General features: G+C 37.2%; 1 protein-coding gene and 1 pseudogene across 1 annotated transcript; both read left to right on the forward strand.

Annotated features, from left to right (window-relative positions):
• Positions 1-1,631: 1,631 nt before the first annotated feature.
• On the forward strand, positions 1,632-8,938 carry LOC134619281 (taste receptor type 1 member 1-like). The gene is made up of 6 exons (XM_063465047.1): positions 1,632-1,813; positions 2,155-2,452; positions 2,656-3,384; positions 6,269-6,475; positions 6,768-6,888; positions 8,010-8,938. Exons 1-6 carry the CDS (start codon positions 1,632-1,634, stop codon positions 8,936-8,938), a joined length of 2,466 nt encoding a protein of 821 aa, XP_063321117.1.
• A 2,600-nt stretch (positions 8,939-11,538) lies between these two features.
• On the forward strand, positions 11,539-15,150 carry LOC134619038 (taste receptor type 1 member 1-like; annotated as a pseudogene).
• The last annotated feature ends 1,194 nt before the right edge of the window (positions 15,151-16,344 follow it).

Here is a 16,344-nt window from a genome sequence, read left to right on the forward strand (position 1 = left end):
TCGACATAGCAACAAGCTGCCACGCTGAGTCTTTCAACCGATGTTGAAACATCTGACTTCAGGGTTAATTACAGGCCAGTAAATCCAGAGTTATTAAATAATTATATAATAATATAATAATAATATAATAATAATAATAATAATAATAATAATAATTATTATTATTATTATTATTATTATTATTATATTATTATTATGTACCATGTCGACCAATTAAAAAAAAAAAGTCAACACGTGGGATGTGGTTATTTGACGGTAAGAGAGAGCGAGTTTTTCGATGTGGGAGATTTGTGACGTTTAGCGTGGTGTTGTGTTGTCTTGTGTAGTTAGTCTGTTGTGTAGTCGTTGTTTTGTTTTGTGTGTCAGTGAGGGCACTACTGAATGTCACAAAGGCACATTGCGCTGTAAACACTCTCACTAAGTAGAAAACCAGAGGAGTGATACACCTCCTGCTGTCAGGCCTGCAGGTTTATCCCCGTGGTGTTCTCCTCTGTCTTGGACAATTTATTATTTTTTTTTACTGGCACACATAATTTGTGGGGCATCTTATTGCGACACCTGATTGTTCTCTAATTTTAGTTATAGTAATACTTTTCAATGGTTGTACAAAAAGTTTTTTTTTTAAAAACGGCAGGTGTATTGGCTGCATTTTTGGATTAATAGTTGTATATGTTTACAAAATGTGTGTACAAGTTTTCAAAATCTACAATTTATATTTGCATTTCAAGTTTAAAAGAACCCCCAAAAACTACTACTAGGATTTTAAGTTTTTTGTGTGATTTCAGATCAGTAATATTAATACAGTATGTCAATGAAAAAACAGCTAAATTCAGACATGTGAGGTTGAGCTGAAAAGAATGATACCAAGGCAAGGGGAAAAAAATAAAATGAAACAATTTGAAGGTAAAATACAAATGTTAAATCAAAGGGAGTCAAAAATGGCCAGTTATATTTTGGACCTCAGAGGGTTAATCCAACAAATCATGAAAAATTAGGTTTAAATTTTTGTTCATGACAGTGCAGATTTCTGACATTTTTTTGTAACTTAAGCATGTAACAATCTGATTTTTTTCTCACAAAAAACAGTGTGAAACTTAAATTAGACTTGTGTTTGTAAGTCTAATTTATTTTGTTTGTAGCTTTCTGGATTTTATACTTATTGGGCTACGTATTTATTTATTATACAGGCTATACAGCACATAATATCAAAACTCACATGTTTTATGTAACTAAAGTGTTTAATTACGTGGGCTACAGAAAATAATTAAGTTATAGACTATATTTATATTAAAAACGTGTATATTACTGCATTTGAATCATGTTAACCATATGTAACCACCTGCATGTGTGTTTGAAAAAAAAAAAGGCTTTGATTTTACCACTCCATTTGATTTCTTTGCCACCGTAAGAAAATTTCTCTAGATCCACCCCAGGTTCTATATTATGCTATTTTTAAGTTGTGTTGGTAGCATTTGTTTATGCAAATACTGCAGCCACTTGTATACTAAAGTAGAAAATGAGGAAATGGTTTTTCATCGGATAAGAGCATGCATTTGCTTATATATCGGGGATAAGCCTGACAGTCAAATTCTTTTATAATTCACAGTAAATTGGCAAAGAAGTCTTTAAGAATGAAGCACGTTCTTGCTTATCTGTGTGCACTGGGGTCTTTTCTATATGGCTTTGATCAATGCACTGTGCCAGATTCTGAGTTTCAGCGAGAAGGAGATTATTTGATAGGTGGACTTTTTAATATTCATCAGGCCAATAGCTCTTTTTATCACTATAGACCAGAAGTCATTGACTGTTCCAGGTAAGTTAAACTTTGCTGGATACCTTCTCATGATAAAACATATAAAACACATATATAAACACACACACACACACACATATATATATATATATATATATATATATATATGAAATGGCAATTTTTAAATGTTCTTCCTTTGGACTTGAGTTTTAATATTGTGATATTTCCTAGTGACTAAAATTATTTGCAGGATTACCAACATCGTTAATAGATCTGAAGTCTACTGGGTCTACTTAGCTTGAATCCTATTTCAATTTATCGTGTCATTTAAACTTGCAAGTATTTATTGTGTGCAAGCTGTAGTGAAACTGAATTTTTCACTCTCCTTCATCTCCCGACAGTACACCTTTTATTCTGTCCAGTTATCGAAGGTTCCAGTTGATGAGATTCTCTGTAGAAGAAATCAGTAATTCTACCAAACTACTTCCAAATGTGTCTCTTGGCTATGAAATATCCGACCACTGCACAGATACTATGAGTTTTCCAGGACCTTTCAACCTAATCTCTGTTAATGGTTTAATCAAACCTCTGGAAGAACCACACAGGAACTTGTCGAAAGTGATAGCAGTGGTCGGGACTTACACAAGCCCTCAGGCACAAGCTGTTGCCCCACTGTTCATGATCGATCTCATTCCTATGGTAAACCTATAAACGTTTCTGTAGTTGAGATACATAGTTTAAAAAAATAGATCAAAAATTCTTCTTTGACCAAAAATATTGCAGTTAAAATTACTAAAATAAATTGTTGAAGTTTTTAAAAAATTACAGTAGCTATCAGCAATATAGATTTATGTTATTGCAACTAACTATGGTGGCATTTTTTTCTGTCACTCTTTTAACAGGTCAGTTATGGAGCTGCCAGTTCGATCTTTTCAAGAAAACAGAATTATCCCTCTTTCATGAGAACAGTGCATCCCAATAAAGATGTAATTGAAGTGATTTTCAGCATTTTGAGGGAATTCAACTGGAAATGGGTTGCTTTCCTTTATGTTGATGATAATTATGGCATAGATGGTCTACAATTATTTCTAAAGAAAATTAAGGACACTGACGTCTGCCTGGCTTATAACAAAGCCCTTGATCAATACTCAGATTACAAAGAAATATTCAAACAGATCAATGCGCAAAATGTAAATGTCATTATTGTGCTTGCACTTGAATGGACAGTTGAAGAACTCATGAAGTCAGTAAAACAAATAAATGTTACAAACAAGGTGTGGATAGCAGGGGATGCATGGTCGTTAAGCCAAAAGATAAGAGACCAGATACAAGGAATCAAAAATATTGGAACTGTACTTGGTGTTGCTGAGCCAAACATGACAATACCTGGTTTCAGTGAGTTTATTTATTCTTTCAAAGCTCAGACTCACTGTGAAAATGCAAAACAACAGAAGTTTTGTAATCAGATTTGCAACTGCAGTAGCCTGACTGCTGAGGAAATCATTGATGCAGATCCATCGTTCTCTTTTCCTGTTTATTCTGCCGTGTATTCCATTGCTCATGCCTTACACAATGTCTTACAATGTGGAGCTGACGGATGTAAAGACAACATTACAGTCTACCCCTACATGGTAAGTATGTAAATTTGGTATTTACACCTCTGTAAGTATTATTTTTAATGATTGCAAGGTTGTTGTTTTTTGTTTTGTTTTTTTACATTAAAATATCACTAAGACATTATTTAAAAAAAGAATGTGTAGCCCCAACACCAAATGAAGTTAACTTCTGGATTCAGAAGTTAGTAGAAGTTTTAGTTTAATCAAGGAAACGATACTGAAAGTGAGTCTGCATTACTTTGAGTCATAATTAAAAAGTTTAAACTAAAGTTGTAAGGAATATCCTGACAGAATGAAGAGGATATCAAAGGACTCATCATGAAGTTGCATACATTTAGACATAGTTGTAATTTATTCTAAATGGCGTAAGTAATTATATACTTAGTAGTAATTATATAATGATACATGGCAACTAGAACAACTAAGGCAGAACTTGGCTAATGACCTCAAGCAGATTAACAACACTGCACTCCCAGGGAAACTGAAGCTCTGGTGCTTCCAATTTGGGTTATTACCCAGACTACTGTGACAATGTACGAGGTGTCACTCAATCATCTCAATCGACTAGAGAAGCTAGTGAGTTCCTACGTTAAGAAGTGGCTCGGACTTCCCAAATGCCTCAGCAGCGTTGTACTCTCTAGCGACGGGATACTATCATTGCCTATCCCTAGCCTGGTAGAGTTTAAATGTGCAAAAGTGAGCCTTGAGATGTCACTTACGGACTCCTGGGACCCCATAGTGAGAGGCACTGCTCCCACCCTACCAACAGGGAGGAAGTGGACCCCAGCCACATCTGTGCTACAGGTCAAATCTGCTCTTCAGCATCGTGACGTGGTGGGTCACATCCAACAGGGCAGAGGAGGATTTGGTCTTGGAGCAGTAACACCTCAGTGGCAACAGGCATCTGTAACCGAACGTTGAAAATGGTGGTGGAGGAGGTGTGTCGACAGGAGGAAACAGCCAGACATGCCAGAGCCGTAGCGCTGGCCAAGCAGTGTCGCTGGATGAATTGGGAGAGTGTGGAAAAGAGGAAACTTGCATGGAATGAAATCTGGGAAATGGAGTCTAAATGTTTCATCATCCGAGCGACATACAATGTGCTACCTTCCCCAATAAATCTGCAGCTGTGGTTTAGAAAGGACCCAGCCTGCCCCCTGTGTACAGTCCCAGCCACACTCAAGCACATCTTGGTTGTTCTCAGTTGCAGTGAATAGATAGGAGAAAATAAGGACTAGCCTTACTCAGGGCAGATACACATGGAGAAACAACCAGGTCCTCAGGTGTCTAGCCGAGAAAGTTGAGTGCAAAAGAAAATTCATCAACGCTCAACCTTTCACGAACCAAGTTTTCATTAACATTTGTCCGGGAACAAGCCCCTCAAAACCGGACCTGGGCCCGCTGAAGGTTGCCAGGGTTTGGCAGATGCAAGTGGACTTGGATCAGAGGCTAATTTTTCCCACAGAGATCGTAACAACTACTCTGCGACCAGACCTCGTCCTTTAGTCTATCTCCCAAAAACTTGCGTATGTCATTGAGCTCACGGTACCATGGGAGGAAGCAATTGAGGAAGCATTTGAGTGTAAGAAGCTGCGATGTGCCAACTTGGCAACTGAGGCAGAGGACAGAGGCTGGAAGATCAAGGTGCGCCCGGTGGAAGTGGGGTGCAGGGGCTTTGTTGCAAGTACAACAGCAAAACTGCTTAGAGAGATTGGGATCAGAGGACAGGCGCAACAGCAGGCTATAAGAGAATTAGCTAACACTGCTGAGAGGACCAGTCACTGGCTATGGCTAAAAAGGGCTGACATCACTTGGGCAGCTAAGGCAGTCAGCTAACCACGAAAGAATATTCCGCTCTTCTCCCCTCTGCTCTTCTTCCCTATTCTGGGAGGCGGTGGGGAGGTAGAGAGTACAGCCAGATCCGGCGGGGAGGTGTGGGTAGCCAGATCTGGTGCCCCCCTTCCAGCTCTCCTCTCTGCTCTCTCTTGTCTTGTCCCTTTGACTTACTTCTCTCTATCACCTTTTCTATCCCTTTGAAGAAGTAAGGCTCCATAAATGCTAAAGAGGTAAGTATTATTTCTCAGTTGCAGTGAATAGATAGGAGAAAATAAACTGTAGAAAACTAAACAGAAGAAAGAAGAGAAATCACAACTTAACACAAACCAATGACACACTCCGGGGCCTGATCAACCTTGGCAGGGCCTCCTTGGATGAGGGTGTCTAGTGATAATGGCCGAAACACCCGATGAATCCAAGGTCGACTACTGACGATGTGTCCCAAATTTAATATGATAATCTAGATCAGATCTCCAATCCCTAAACCTAAACAAGGAGAAAAAATGGCAGATTATCTTGGGTAAAAGACCCAAAGTTGAGGCACACAACGATGTGTGCTGCTGGTAAAGTTCCTGGGCTGCCTTTCCTCATAACAGCCATCCCTCAAGATTCTCTCCATTTAAAGCAATGCATTATCAGGGACTGTAACATCTAGTCCTTTTACTGAATAAGAAAGCCCTGTGATACTTTGAAAGTCAATAATAAAAGTTCAACAACAATTTTGTAACAGATGGCCAATGTAGTGTAGTAACAATGCAAGTGATATAATTCTGCCTTTAATGTTAAAAATCTGAAAGCTGAGATTTCAACAAGATGATAGCGAGAGATGGACTAAGTCTGGAGAAGAGAAAAATACATAATCAAAATGTAATGAGACAAGTTTTTTAAAGATCCACTTGAGGTAGAAATTGTTTAACTTTAGCAACATTTCTTAATTAGAGAAAAATTTTCATTTAAAGGGCCAAAAATTAAATAAATTAATATCGGTTCCACTGAATCCTATTTTAAAGGTTAGACTATTAAAGTAACTTTAAGAATCTAATCTAATCTCTGTGTTCTCTATCAGGTTCTGACAGAGCTGAGGAAGTCAAATTTTACACTTTTAAACCAAACTATTCAGTTTGATGAGAATGGTGACCCCATGTTTGGATCTTATGCAATAGTTTTTTGGGGCCAAGATGGACGTGTACATGAAGTTGGCTATTATAATTTTCATGGATCATTTGATTTTTCCATCAACAGAAGCAAAATTAGGTGGCACACAACAGGGCAAGTGAGTGTTTTTTCCTTTTAATCAAAAGTTTACCAGGTACTTTTTTAAAAATTAAAAATACCTGTTTTTGTTTCCCTACTTCTCAATGCCTGTGTATGTGTGCATATCTAGTAGTCAATGTTAATCAGGTTATTTGAGGGGATGTCCTGCTATAATTTGCAAATGTAATGACATTTCACAAAACATGCTAAAATTCTAAACACTGAATGCATTTATTACTGTGGTTCTCTATTAGTTTACCTCTGCCGTTCACGGTATTCTCTCTGCTGTCCTTACATTTAATTTTATGCAGGTGCCTACCTCAGTGTGTTCTAAAGAATGTGATGTAGGGTACAAGAAAACACAAGATGGAATCCACAAATGTTGCTTCACTTGCACAATCTGTCCAAGTAGGACCTATATCAACACCACAGGTAAATTATTTTCATGTGATGGAAAAAAGGATAAAAACAGCATTGTCACTAAAAATGTTCAGGCAGTAAGATATTTTAATGGCTAAAATGGTCTAATATTTATATTGATTGGATGCTATAGACTTTAATAGATTTTTTTATAGATTTAAATTTTGTTTAAGTCCACCACTGCACAAATCAGAGCAGCAAGTCTTAGTCTTGCAACAATTACTCTAAGTTATAGGACTGCAAATTTGTGAAGTAAATTACATGTTAATTGAGGAAAACATACAAAATCCCTGATTAAATACCTGAAGGTGCTGATTAAATTGGTTAGTATTAAGCTCATACCCAACCCTTATCTTAATTCTTGGAGTATTCTATCCTTCGTACACTTGTATTTTTCTATATGAAGAATCAGTATGTTCCGTTTGCCAGTGAGTAGATCATGAAAACAAACTGTATACTGTATAATAAGCACAATTCTTTGTCTTAAAACACTAATTTTACTGTTGAATCATACATGTTCAAGAACAAATTTGATAATATCTGAATATAAATGAAAGGTGAACAGTAGAATTATCACCAGCAACAAAGATTCAGTTATGCTGTGATCAATACTTTCTTATTATGGGATGTAACAGTTGGGAAGTAAGAGTGAATTTAGTACTTGCAGTACTCTATTTAAAAATAATCTATCTGTGTTCCTGTTCATATGTCTATATGAGGGAAATGCCCTAAAACGATGACTGAAAGGGAAAACCTAAGTAATGTCAGTATTGTTATTTTGTCACTAAACTACTCGAGAGTCTCTCTGCACTGTCACTTATAACTGCTAAAAACAGCTCGCCATTAAAAAAGAAGCAGCTGAACTACATTGTCTATATGCAAAATATCTTCAAATAAATTCTAGCCACAAGTAAATTAGTCTGATTATGAAGACAGACTGATTTCAATATGATTTCACTATAACTATATAACATTACTTACTTCCTACTGCTTTTTAGACTGAACTTTGTCCAGCATCAGCCTGCTTGGTTTAGTAGTCAGATGGTGATTAATGTCTACAATGGAGCAAACGTAATCCAATAGCATTTTTAAGTCAAATTAATGATTGTTTGTCTTTTCATTATGTAACACAGAGGATCCCTACAGCTGCATCAATTGTAACAACACACAATGGTCTGAAGAAGGAAGTACATCGTGCAATCTGCGAGTGGTGGAGTATACACCATTTACAGACATTTGGGCTATAGTGATCATGGTCGGTGCCTTTATCTTGGTGTTCATCTCACTGGCCTTGTCTGTTCTCTTTGCCCTGAACTACAACACACCTGTTGTCAAATCTGCTGGAGGATCAATGTGCTTCCTAATTTTAGGTTGTCTCAGTCTGTCTAGTCTTAGTGTATTTTTTTATTTTGGTGAACCAACAGTTGCTTTCTGTATCTTAAGATATTTACCATTTCTCTTATTCTTCACTGTTTGTTTAGCTTGTTTCGTTGTGCGCTCTTTTCAAATTGTTTGCATTTTCAAAATAGCAGCCCAGATACCCAAACTCCACAGCTGGTGGATGAAATATCACGGACAGTGGCTGTTCATCACTGTGGCATTTGTGACACAGGCAATCTTCCTTCTTATTAACTATATATATGCTCCCCCGAGTTCAAAAATGGACATCTATTGGAACCCCCAAAAAATCATACTTGGTTGTGATATTGATTTTAAAGCAGCATTGATTTCTCTGGTTTTACCTTTATCATTTTGTTTTCTTTGCTTTGTTTTCTCCTACATGGGAAAAGACCTACCAAAAAATTACAACGAAGCCAAAGCAATAACTTTCTGCCTCCTCCTGCTGATCCTCACCTGGATCATCTTTGCCACGGGAAGCATCCTTTATCAGGGCAAGTACATCCAGCCGCTGCAGAGTCTGGCAGTACTCTCCAGTCTCTACTCCTTTTTTTTGTGGTATTTCTTTCCCAAATGTTATATTATAATTTTTCAACCTCAAAAAAACACTCAGCGGTACTTTCAAAATCTTATTCAGAGTTATACCAAAACCATGAGCCAGTAACTGCCTCGAAGACATTTGAGCTGATGTAGACAAGAGACTTCTTATTCAAACTTCAGACTCTGTCTCTATCTATCTATCTATCTATCTATCTATCTATCTATCTATCTATCTATCTATCTATCTATCTGTCTATCTGTCTATCTGTCTGTCTGTCAGGCAGTCAGTCAGTCAGTCAGTCAGTCAGTCAGTCAGTCACGGTCCTGGGTCGGTGACCCAGTGTTTTGTGCCGGAGCCGTGGCCGGCCGCCTGACCTGCCCCATTGCTGCCGCTGGCTCTGTGGGCGGCCTCTGAATCTGTTTTTCCCACGCCACTGCTGCTGCCTTTCACGCTGCTGGCCTCCGGACCAGCTCAGTTGCGGCCGTCTTCACGGTCGGCCTCCTGAACTGCCTTGTCACCACCATTGCATTCTGTGTGGCCGGCCCCCTGATCTGCTTCATCTCTGTTGCTGGCCTCTGGGTCGGCCCCCTGAACTTTGTCGCCTGATGCTCTGGTGCTGTGGCCCTCCAGGGCTTTGTGTGGTACTGTTTTGGGGGTTCCAGGGTTTCTAGTGGACTTTTTGTTTAAGCCTGCAATAAACAGTGGACTTTGAGTTTAAATTTTGCCTCCACGAGCCTGCATTTTGGGCAGATAGATAGATAGATAGACAGACACATCGATAGACATAGATATAGATAGATATGTAGATATATAAATATATATAACCTTGTAAATTGTGTGTGATTGTTTTACTGAGAAATGTATTTATATCTAATGTACTCATACAGATTAACAGAAATACTGGAAATCTTTTCCGACATATAGCTCTTATTGTTTCATGGAACAATAAAATGAAACAGAATTTCTTGTATGTAATAATGTATGTTTTTATGGTTGGTGTTGTGAAATAAATCTCTATAAAACAACTTTCAAACAAAGGTTCAATAACATTGGACACATCATTTTGATTTCACGGTGATTTCACGCATGTATAAATGTTTAGAAGCAATTGTATTGTATTTTGTACTCAAGCTACTAAACAACAATAATTCTGTCATGAAACTTGTACTTCTGTTTATTTTACTGTAGATCATGTTTTTAAATATACAAACACTTTGAAATCTTACAAGATCATGTATTAATTAAAAGGCTAATGAAATCCAGTGATATGTTTAATTTTATTGTCTTAAACATTTTAACATCAAAATGTACTGCAGTTTAATAACAGTAAATTTCATTCAATGATACTCAATTGTGTAGCACGCTTCATTTTCTGCTCAGCTGTTTGGTTAATGTTGTCATACAAATCTGACCACATGAGCGCACGACTCCACTATAAAATTATTTTCTTTATGCATATTTTAAAGACATACTTGATACAGATAACATTTAAAATTTTCATTGACTTGAAGTGAATTACAGTTGACCCACAGGGGCCTAAAAATAACAGAACACAAAACACAAGAAGAACATACAGGATATCAGGAGAAATATTTTTAAAAAATGATCAGTTTTAGGATGAATACTATGTTGAAACTTCAGCTTATGTCTGGTCACTTGTCATTGTCACTTACAGTGTTGTGTGTGCAAATGATCTCTCCAATGTCCTGTTTGGTCAAAGGTTAGGTCATGCAAAACAGGATGTTTATGCAACAGGATGTATCATTTAGGCATAACCCAAAGATACATCCTCGAATTATTAATACAGTTTGCATGTGTGCATATGCTTGTAACCCCATGTTATTTTCCAGCCAAATCAGTACTTGTATACCGTCATACATGGGTGTTCCCTGTAGCAAAACCTACATTAAAGAAAACTCATCACTTTAGACTGTTGAAAGGTTGTAATAATGTGTCTATTCACTTAATTAGTTCTCTGATTTACTTTGTCTTACTAACTGTCACTTTTCCTTTGCTGCTCTGTTTTGGAGATCTGCAAGTGAATTTACAATGCCTTCATGGTTTAGCTGAAAAAAGTGTAATAATAAATAACTGTATATAACATAAAATAATAATTGTATCATAAGAGAAAGCAATACTATATATAATGCTTTATCAGTCCCTAACAAAAAGTATATTTTGCCACTTTCTTGCAAACCCTTAATCAAAAAACCTTTACAACTATGAACATATTTACATGTAGTATGAGCCATTAGGGATTGTTAAAGACAGTGGTATTATTACATTCTTTTGAAAATTTACTCTAACCAGTGTGCTGCCAATATTCATCAAGATTCTCCAATGATTCTTGGCTTAAGTTTTATCATGCAGTTTTCAGGCATTATGACAATGGGTTTCTGCATTGGATACATTTTTTAAATAAATCATTTTTGGTAACATATAATCAAGTGCAAGTTAAAAGAATACCTCACTTATCCACAGCTGGGGGCATTTCAGTTACTATCCAGTCATCAAAGGCACTTAGCAACTTGGATGTGTTTTGCATACTAATTTGCGAATTGTCTTCCAACCATTAACAAGTACGTATGTACGATATCAACAGCCATGCATCACTAAGCTCATGGAAATAAATAGTGGTAACTTGCTCATACAAGTAGTGCATTGCTTCTTATAAGCACAGTGTAATCTCATTAGATGCCACATCAGACTGGCAAATGGTAACTATGAGGCATTTTCTTACTTCTCTGTATCTGCTGGGAACTTTTTTACATACTTTGACTAAATGCACAATGTCAGCCACAGACTTCCATCTGGATGGAGATTATTTGATTGGTGGACTTTTTAAATATTCATTATGCCTGTGGTTTCATTTATCAAACGAAACCACAGGCCATTGACTGTTCCAGGTAAGCTTTCTAACCAAATCTTGATATGTGGAACTCTAAAAGTACCAAATGAGACGCCTTACATTATATAGCTTCACCTAAACTAAGTCACGGAGTGTAACTTAGTAGCACATTTACATGTACTTCTAACAAAGATAACTACATTAAGTCAGTTGTGAACAATTTTTATGTTTCATTTAAAAACGTTTACTCTCTTTCTCTGTCAGCAGTCAACCATTCAGTCTCTCAGACTATCGGAGGTTTCAGATGATGAGATTTGCTGTGGAGCAAATTAATAACTCTACCTACATACTGCCAAATGTGTCCCTTGGGTATGAAATATTTGACCACTGCTCAGATACAAAGAACTTCCCAGGAATTTTAAATCTTATCTCAGTAAATGGCCTGATTCAACCTTGGTTTGAACCACTCGAGAATTTTTCCAGAGTGATGGCAGTGGTTGGCCCTTTTACAAGCACAGATGCCCTGACTATAGCCCCGCTCTTCATGACAGATCTCATTCCTATGGTAAGTTAGAATTATAAACTAAAATGAAGTTAACCTAAAGTCATGAATATATGACGAGAAATAGTAAAAATGTCTCCATTACTCTTTCGACAGGTCAGTTATGGAGTTGGCAGCTCTCGCCTATCAAATAAAATTAAAATTAATTATTTCCTTCCTTCCTCCGGACAGTGCATTCCAATGACGGAATGATTGAAGTCATTGTTAAGATCATAGTGCACTTCAATTGGCGCTGGGTTGCTTTCCTTAACAGTGACGATGATTATGGTCGTGATGGCCTAGATCTTTTTATAAAGAAGATCGACGGTACTGACATCTGCCTAGCTTATACGAAAGCTCTCAATGACAATACAAACTACTCCTAAACATTCAAACAGATAGAAGCACAAAAAATACATGTTGTCATTGTTTGTGCTCCACAAGCGACTTCAGAAGCTCTTGTTGAGACAGCAGTACAAGTGAATTTCAGAAATAAAGTGTGGATAGCATGTGACACCTGGTCCATTAACAAAAGGCTTTCCAAGATGAAAGGAATCAGAAACATTGGAACTGTACTAGGTGTGTCTCAGCCAGTAGAGACAGTACCCAGCTTCAATAATTTTATTTACTCTACCAAAAGACAGACGTTTTTTAAAAATGAAGCACAAAATGGGTTTTGTAATCAGGCTTGCAACTGCAGCTACGTGACACCAGAGGATATCATTTCAGCAGATGCGTCTTATTCATATACTGTTTATTCAGCTGTGTATGCCATTGCTCACGGTTTACAAATGCCTTGCAATGTGGAGATGGTAAATGCAGTGATAATATTACCATGTTCCCATATATGGTAAGTGTGCAAACAGTACTCAAGAAGTTATAAGTTTAATCTTACTGACAACTGTAACCTCTATGTATGTCTAAACATTTTAAAATACTGATCCTTCCTATCTTTTTTGTGATCACACACTCCATAGAGCAAGGTATATAAGGTGGGTAAACTAGAATAAGATGCCACCCTCTCTATCTCAAAGTTTATTGAGCTTAAAAGTCAGTATCAGAAGTAACATCAGAAATAGTTCTCCAGGCTTCTTGAAGGACATTGTAGCTGTATTTTGTTCTATTCTCTTTCAAGATCATCGCCATACTGCACCAATCATGTTAAAGTCTGGACTCCTTTGGCCAGATTATTATCCCAGCAGGGTACCTGATCAAGGGGAGGGCATAGGCATAGTATCAAACTTTACGTCTCTCTCAAAATGCATCCATCCAGCCATTACCTCCTACTTCTTGTGTCCTCAAAATCCTTAAAATGTACACTTCCTGTAAAAGGTTTCACCATACTGCAGTTTCTCCTGTCTCTGGAATATTTTAACAACCTATGTAACAAGTGTGAATATCCTGTTACAGTTACCTCTTTATGCCTACAACAGGTTTTAGAAGAGCTGAAGAAGTCAAACTTTACACTTTTAAAGCAGAATATTCAACTTGATGAGAATGGAGATTTCAAGTCTGGATCATACTCAATAGTTTTCTGGAATCAGACTGGAGATGCACAGGAGATTGGCTTTTACAGCTTTTATCCATCTGTTCATACAATCAAGTAAATAAACAGATGGTGGTTGTTAGTATCTAGTGAGCGGGCCCAAATTTTAAAAACTGTGGCTGCAGTCCTTTTTCTGTTGTCTGTATATTTTACAAAATAATATCCTTGAACAGGTACCTACTTCATTATGTTCAGCAGAATGTCCTATTGGATATGTACAAAAGCAAAGTGGAATCCACAAATGCTGTTTCAACTGTGAAATATGTCCAAATGGAACCTATATCAACGTCACAGGTAAATTATGATACATGAAATACATGAAAGTAAAGGTTGTGCTCATGTTGGTTCATTTGTTACTAGAGAGTGATGATTATGTACAACAGAGTACAATGGAGTCATGGAGTACTCAACAACATTTTCTTTTTCAAATATTAATTTAATGATGGTGTGTCCTTTTGTTGTCTAAACAGAGGATCCCTACAACTGCATCAACTGCAAAGACACACAATGGTCTGAAAAAGGAAGTATATCATGTGATCTGCGTGTAGTGGAGTACATGCCATTTACAGACAGCTGGGCTATACTGATCATGGTTGGTGCCTGGGCCTTAGTGGGCATGACATTATCCATGTCTGTTCTCTTTGTTGTTAACTATAACACGCCTGTTGTCAAATCTGCTGGAGGACCAATGGGCTTCCTAATTTTAGGTTGTCTCAGTCTGTCTAGTCTTAGTGTATTTTTTTACTTTGGCAAGCCAACAGTTGCTTTCTGTATCTTAAGATATTTACCATTTCTCTTACTCTACACTATTTGTTTAGCATGTTTTGTTGTGCGCTCTTTTCAAATTGTTTGTATTTTCAAAATAGCAGCCCAGATACCCAAACTCCACAGTTGGTGGATAAAATATCATGGGCAGCAGCTAGTCATCACTGTGGCATTGATCACTGAGGCTTTCTTGCTTCTTTATTAGCTATTCATATGCCACACCCAAACCCTACCAAGACAAAGTTTGGTACCCAGACAAAATCATACTTGATTGCGAAATTAATCCTAAAGCAATATCTTGTTCTGTGATTTTACCCTTATTGTTGCGCTCTCTTTGCTTTGCTTTCTCCTACATGGGAAAAGACCTACCAAAAAATTACAATTAGGCAAAAGGATTAACTTTTCGTCTCCTCCTGCTGATCTTCACCTGAATCGTTTTTGTCACACAATATATGCTTTACCGTAGGAAATTCATTCTAATGTTTAATGCTCTGGCTGTACTGTCCAGTGTCTACTGCTTTCTGTTGTGGTACTTCCTCCCAAAATGTTACATCATAATTTTTCAACCACACCGAAACACACCTAAGTACTTCCAAGGTCTCATTCAAAATTATACCAAAACAATTAGTCAATAGCTGCCTCTAATAATTTTGTGTCTCCACAGGCAGAAAAACTAATGTACTCAGGGCCTTCTGCTAAAATGTTGCTTTTAAGTAATTTTCTTATTTAGATCAGGAGTTCTCTTTTGGTAAATATGCTTATGGATTTTTGTGACAAGAGTTAGATGAAAATGAATGAGAAGATGTTGTTGTCTCAAAAGTTATCAGTCTTACTTACACTTATGTTGCTCTGTGTTTACAATGTAATTATATAAATATGTATTTTCCTTTGGACCAAGATAATCTGTTTTTTTACCTTGTTCCTAGGCTTTACGATCAATTGGTTCTGACACTTACTAATAGAACCTTGTTCTCAACAAAGCCGTAGGAGAGTGGTATCAATTCTCTTATCTTATTCACAAGAAAGCAATTAAGTGTACTGTATAAAATGTAAACTTTTCTTGAATGGATGGGTTTTCTTTGTTTGTGTTTCTGTAGTAGTAGCAGTAGTAGTGCTTTTCACTCATGTTGCGCTTAATTAATAAGCAAAACCCAATAAAGTTTAACCATTACTAGACAAGTCGTGAATTCTCCAGACTTAACTTATTTATCAACACATCAAGTTTGGAAGCCAATTCTGTCCAACTGCAAAATGTTGTTCTGTAATTTTCCCTTTGTTATTGTGCTCTCTTTGTTTTCCCAACAGGCAACTTGTTTAAGCAAGGTACAGACAAATCAGTGATCATGTAGATAAGACATGAGATGTTTATTTAAATTTTTCAGTGATGTTCTATACCCCCTAGAGCAGGGGTGTCGAACTCCAGGCCTCGAGGGCCGGTGTCCTGCAGGTTTTAGATAACATCCTGGGTCAACACACCTGAATCAAATGATTAGTTCATTACCAGACTTCTGGAGAACTGCAAGGCACGTTGAGGAGGTAATTTAGCCATTTAAATCAGCTGTGTTGGATCAAGGACACATCTAAAACCTGCAGGACACCGGCCCTTAAGGCCTGGAGTTCGACACCTGTGCCCTAGAGTATAGTATAGTAATACGACATCTCACTACAAACATCCTTGTATACTATCATTCATTGTTCTGAATTTAGTCTGAGTACCTGTAGCTACATCTTTATTACAATGTGGATTTCTAAAGTGCCTCTTTTCATGATAAATTGTGGGGTTTCCCTCATTAATCGCCCGTTCTAGACCTTACCTAAACCTCTTCTAA

Source organism: Pelmatolapia mariae, linkage group LG20 (assembly GCF_036321145.2).
Source record: "Pelmatolapia mariae isolate MD_Pm_ZW linkage group LG20, Pm_UMD_F_2, whole genome shotgun sequence".
Taxonomy (NCBI): Eukaryota; Metazoa; Chordata; class Actinopteri; order Cichliformes; family Cichlidae; genus Pelmatolapia; species Pelmatolapia mariae.

Excerpts from the sequence above, each read along its gene's own strand:
- LOC134619281 (XM_063465047.1), top strand. The coding sequence starts at position 1,632 with ATGAAGCACGTTCTTGCTTATCTGTGTGCACTGGGGTCTTTTCTATAT. Across the intron at positions 1,814-2,154 it reads GAAGTCATTGACTGTTCCAG|TACACCTTTTATTCTGTCCA; the intron begins GTAAGTTAAACT and ends ATCTCCCGACAG. Across the intron at positions 6,476-6,767 it reads GGTGGCACACAACAGGGCAA|GTGCCTACCTCAGTGTGTTC; the intron begins GTGAGTGTTTTT and ends AATTTTATGCAG.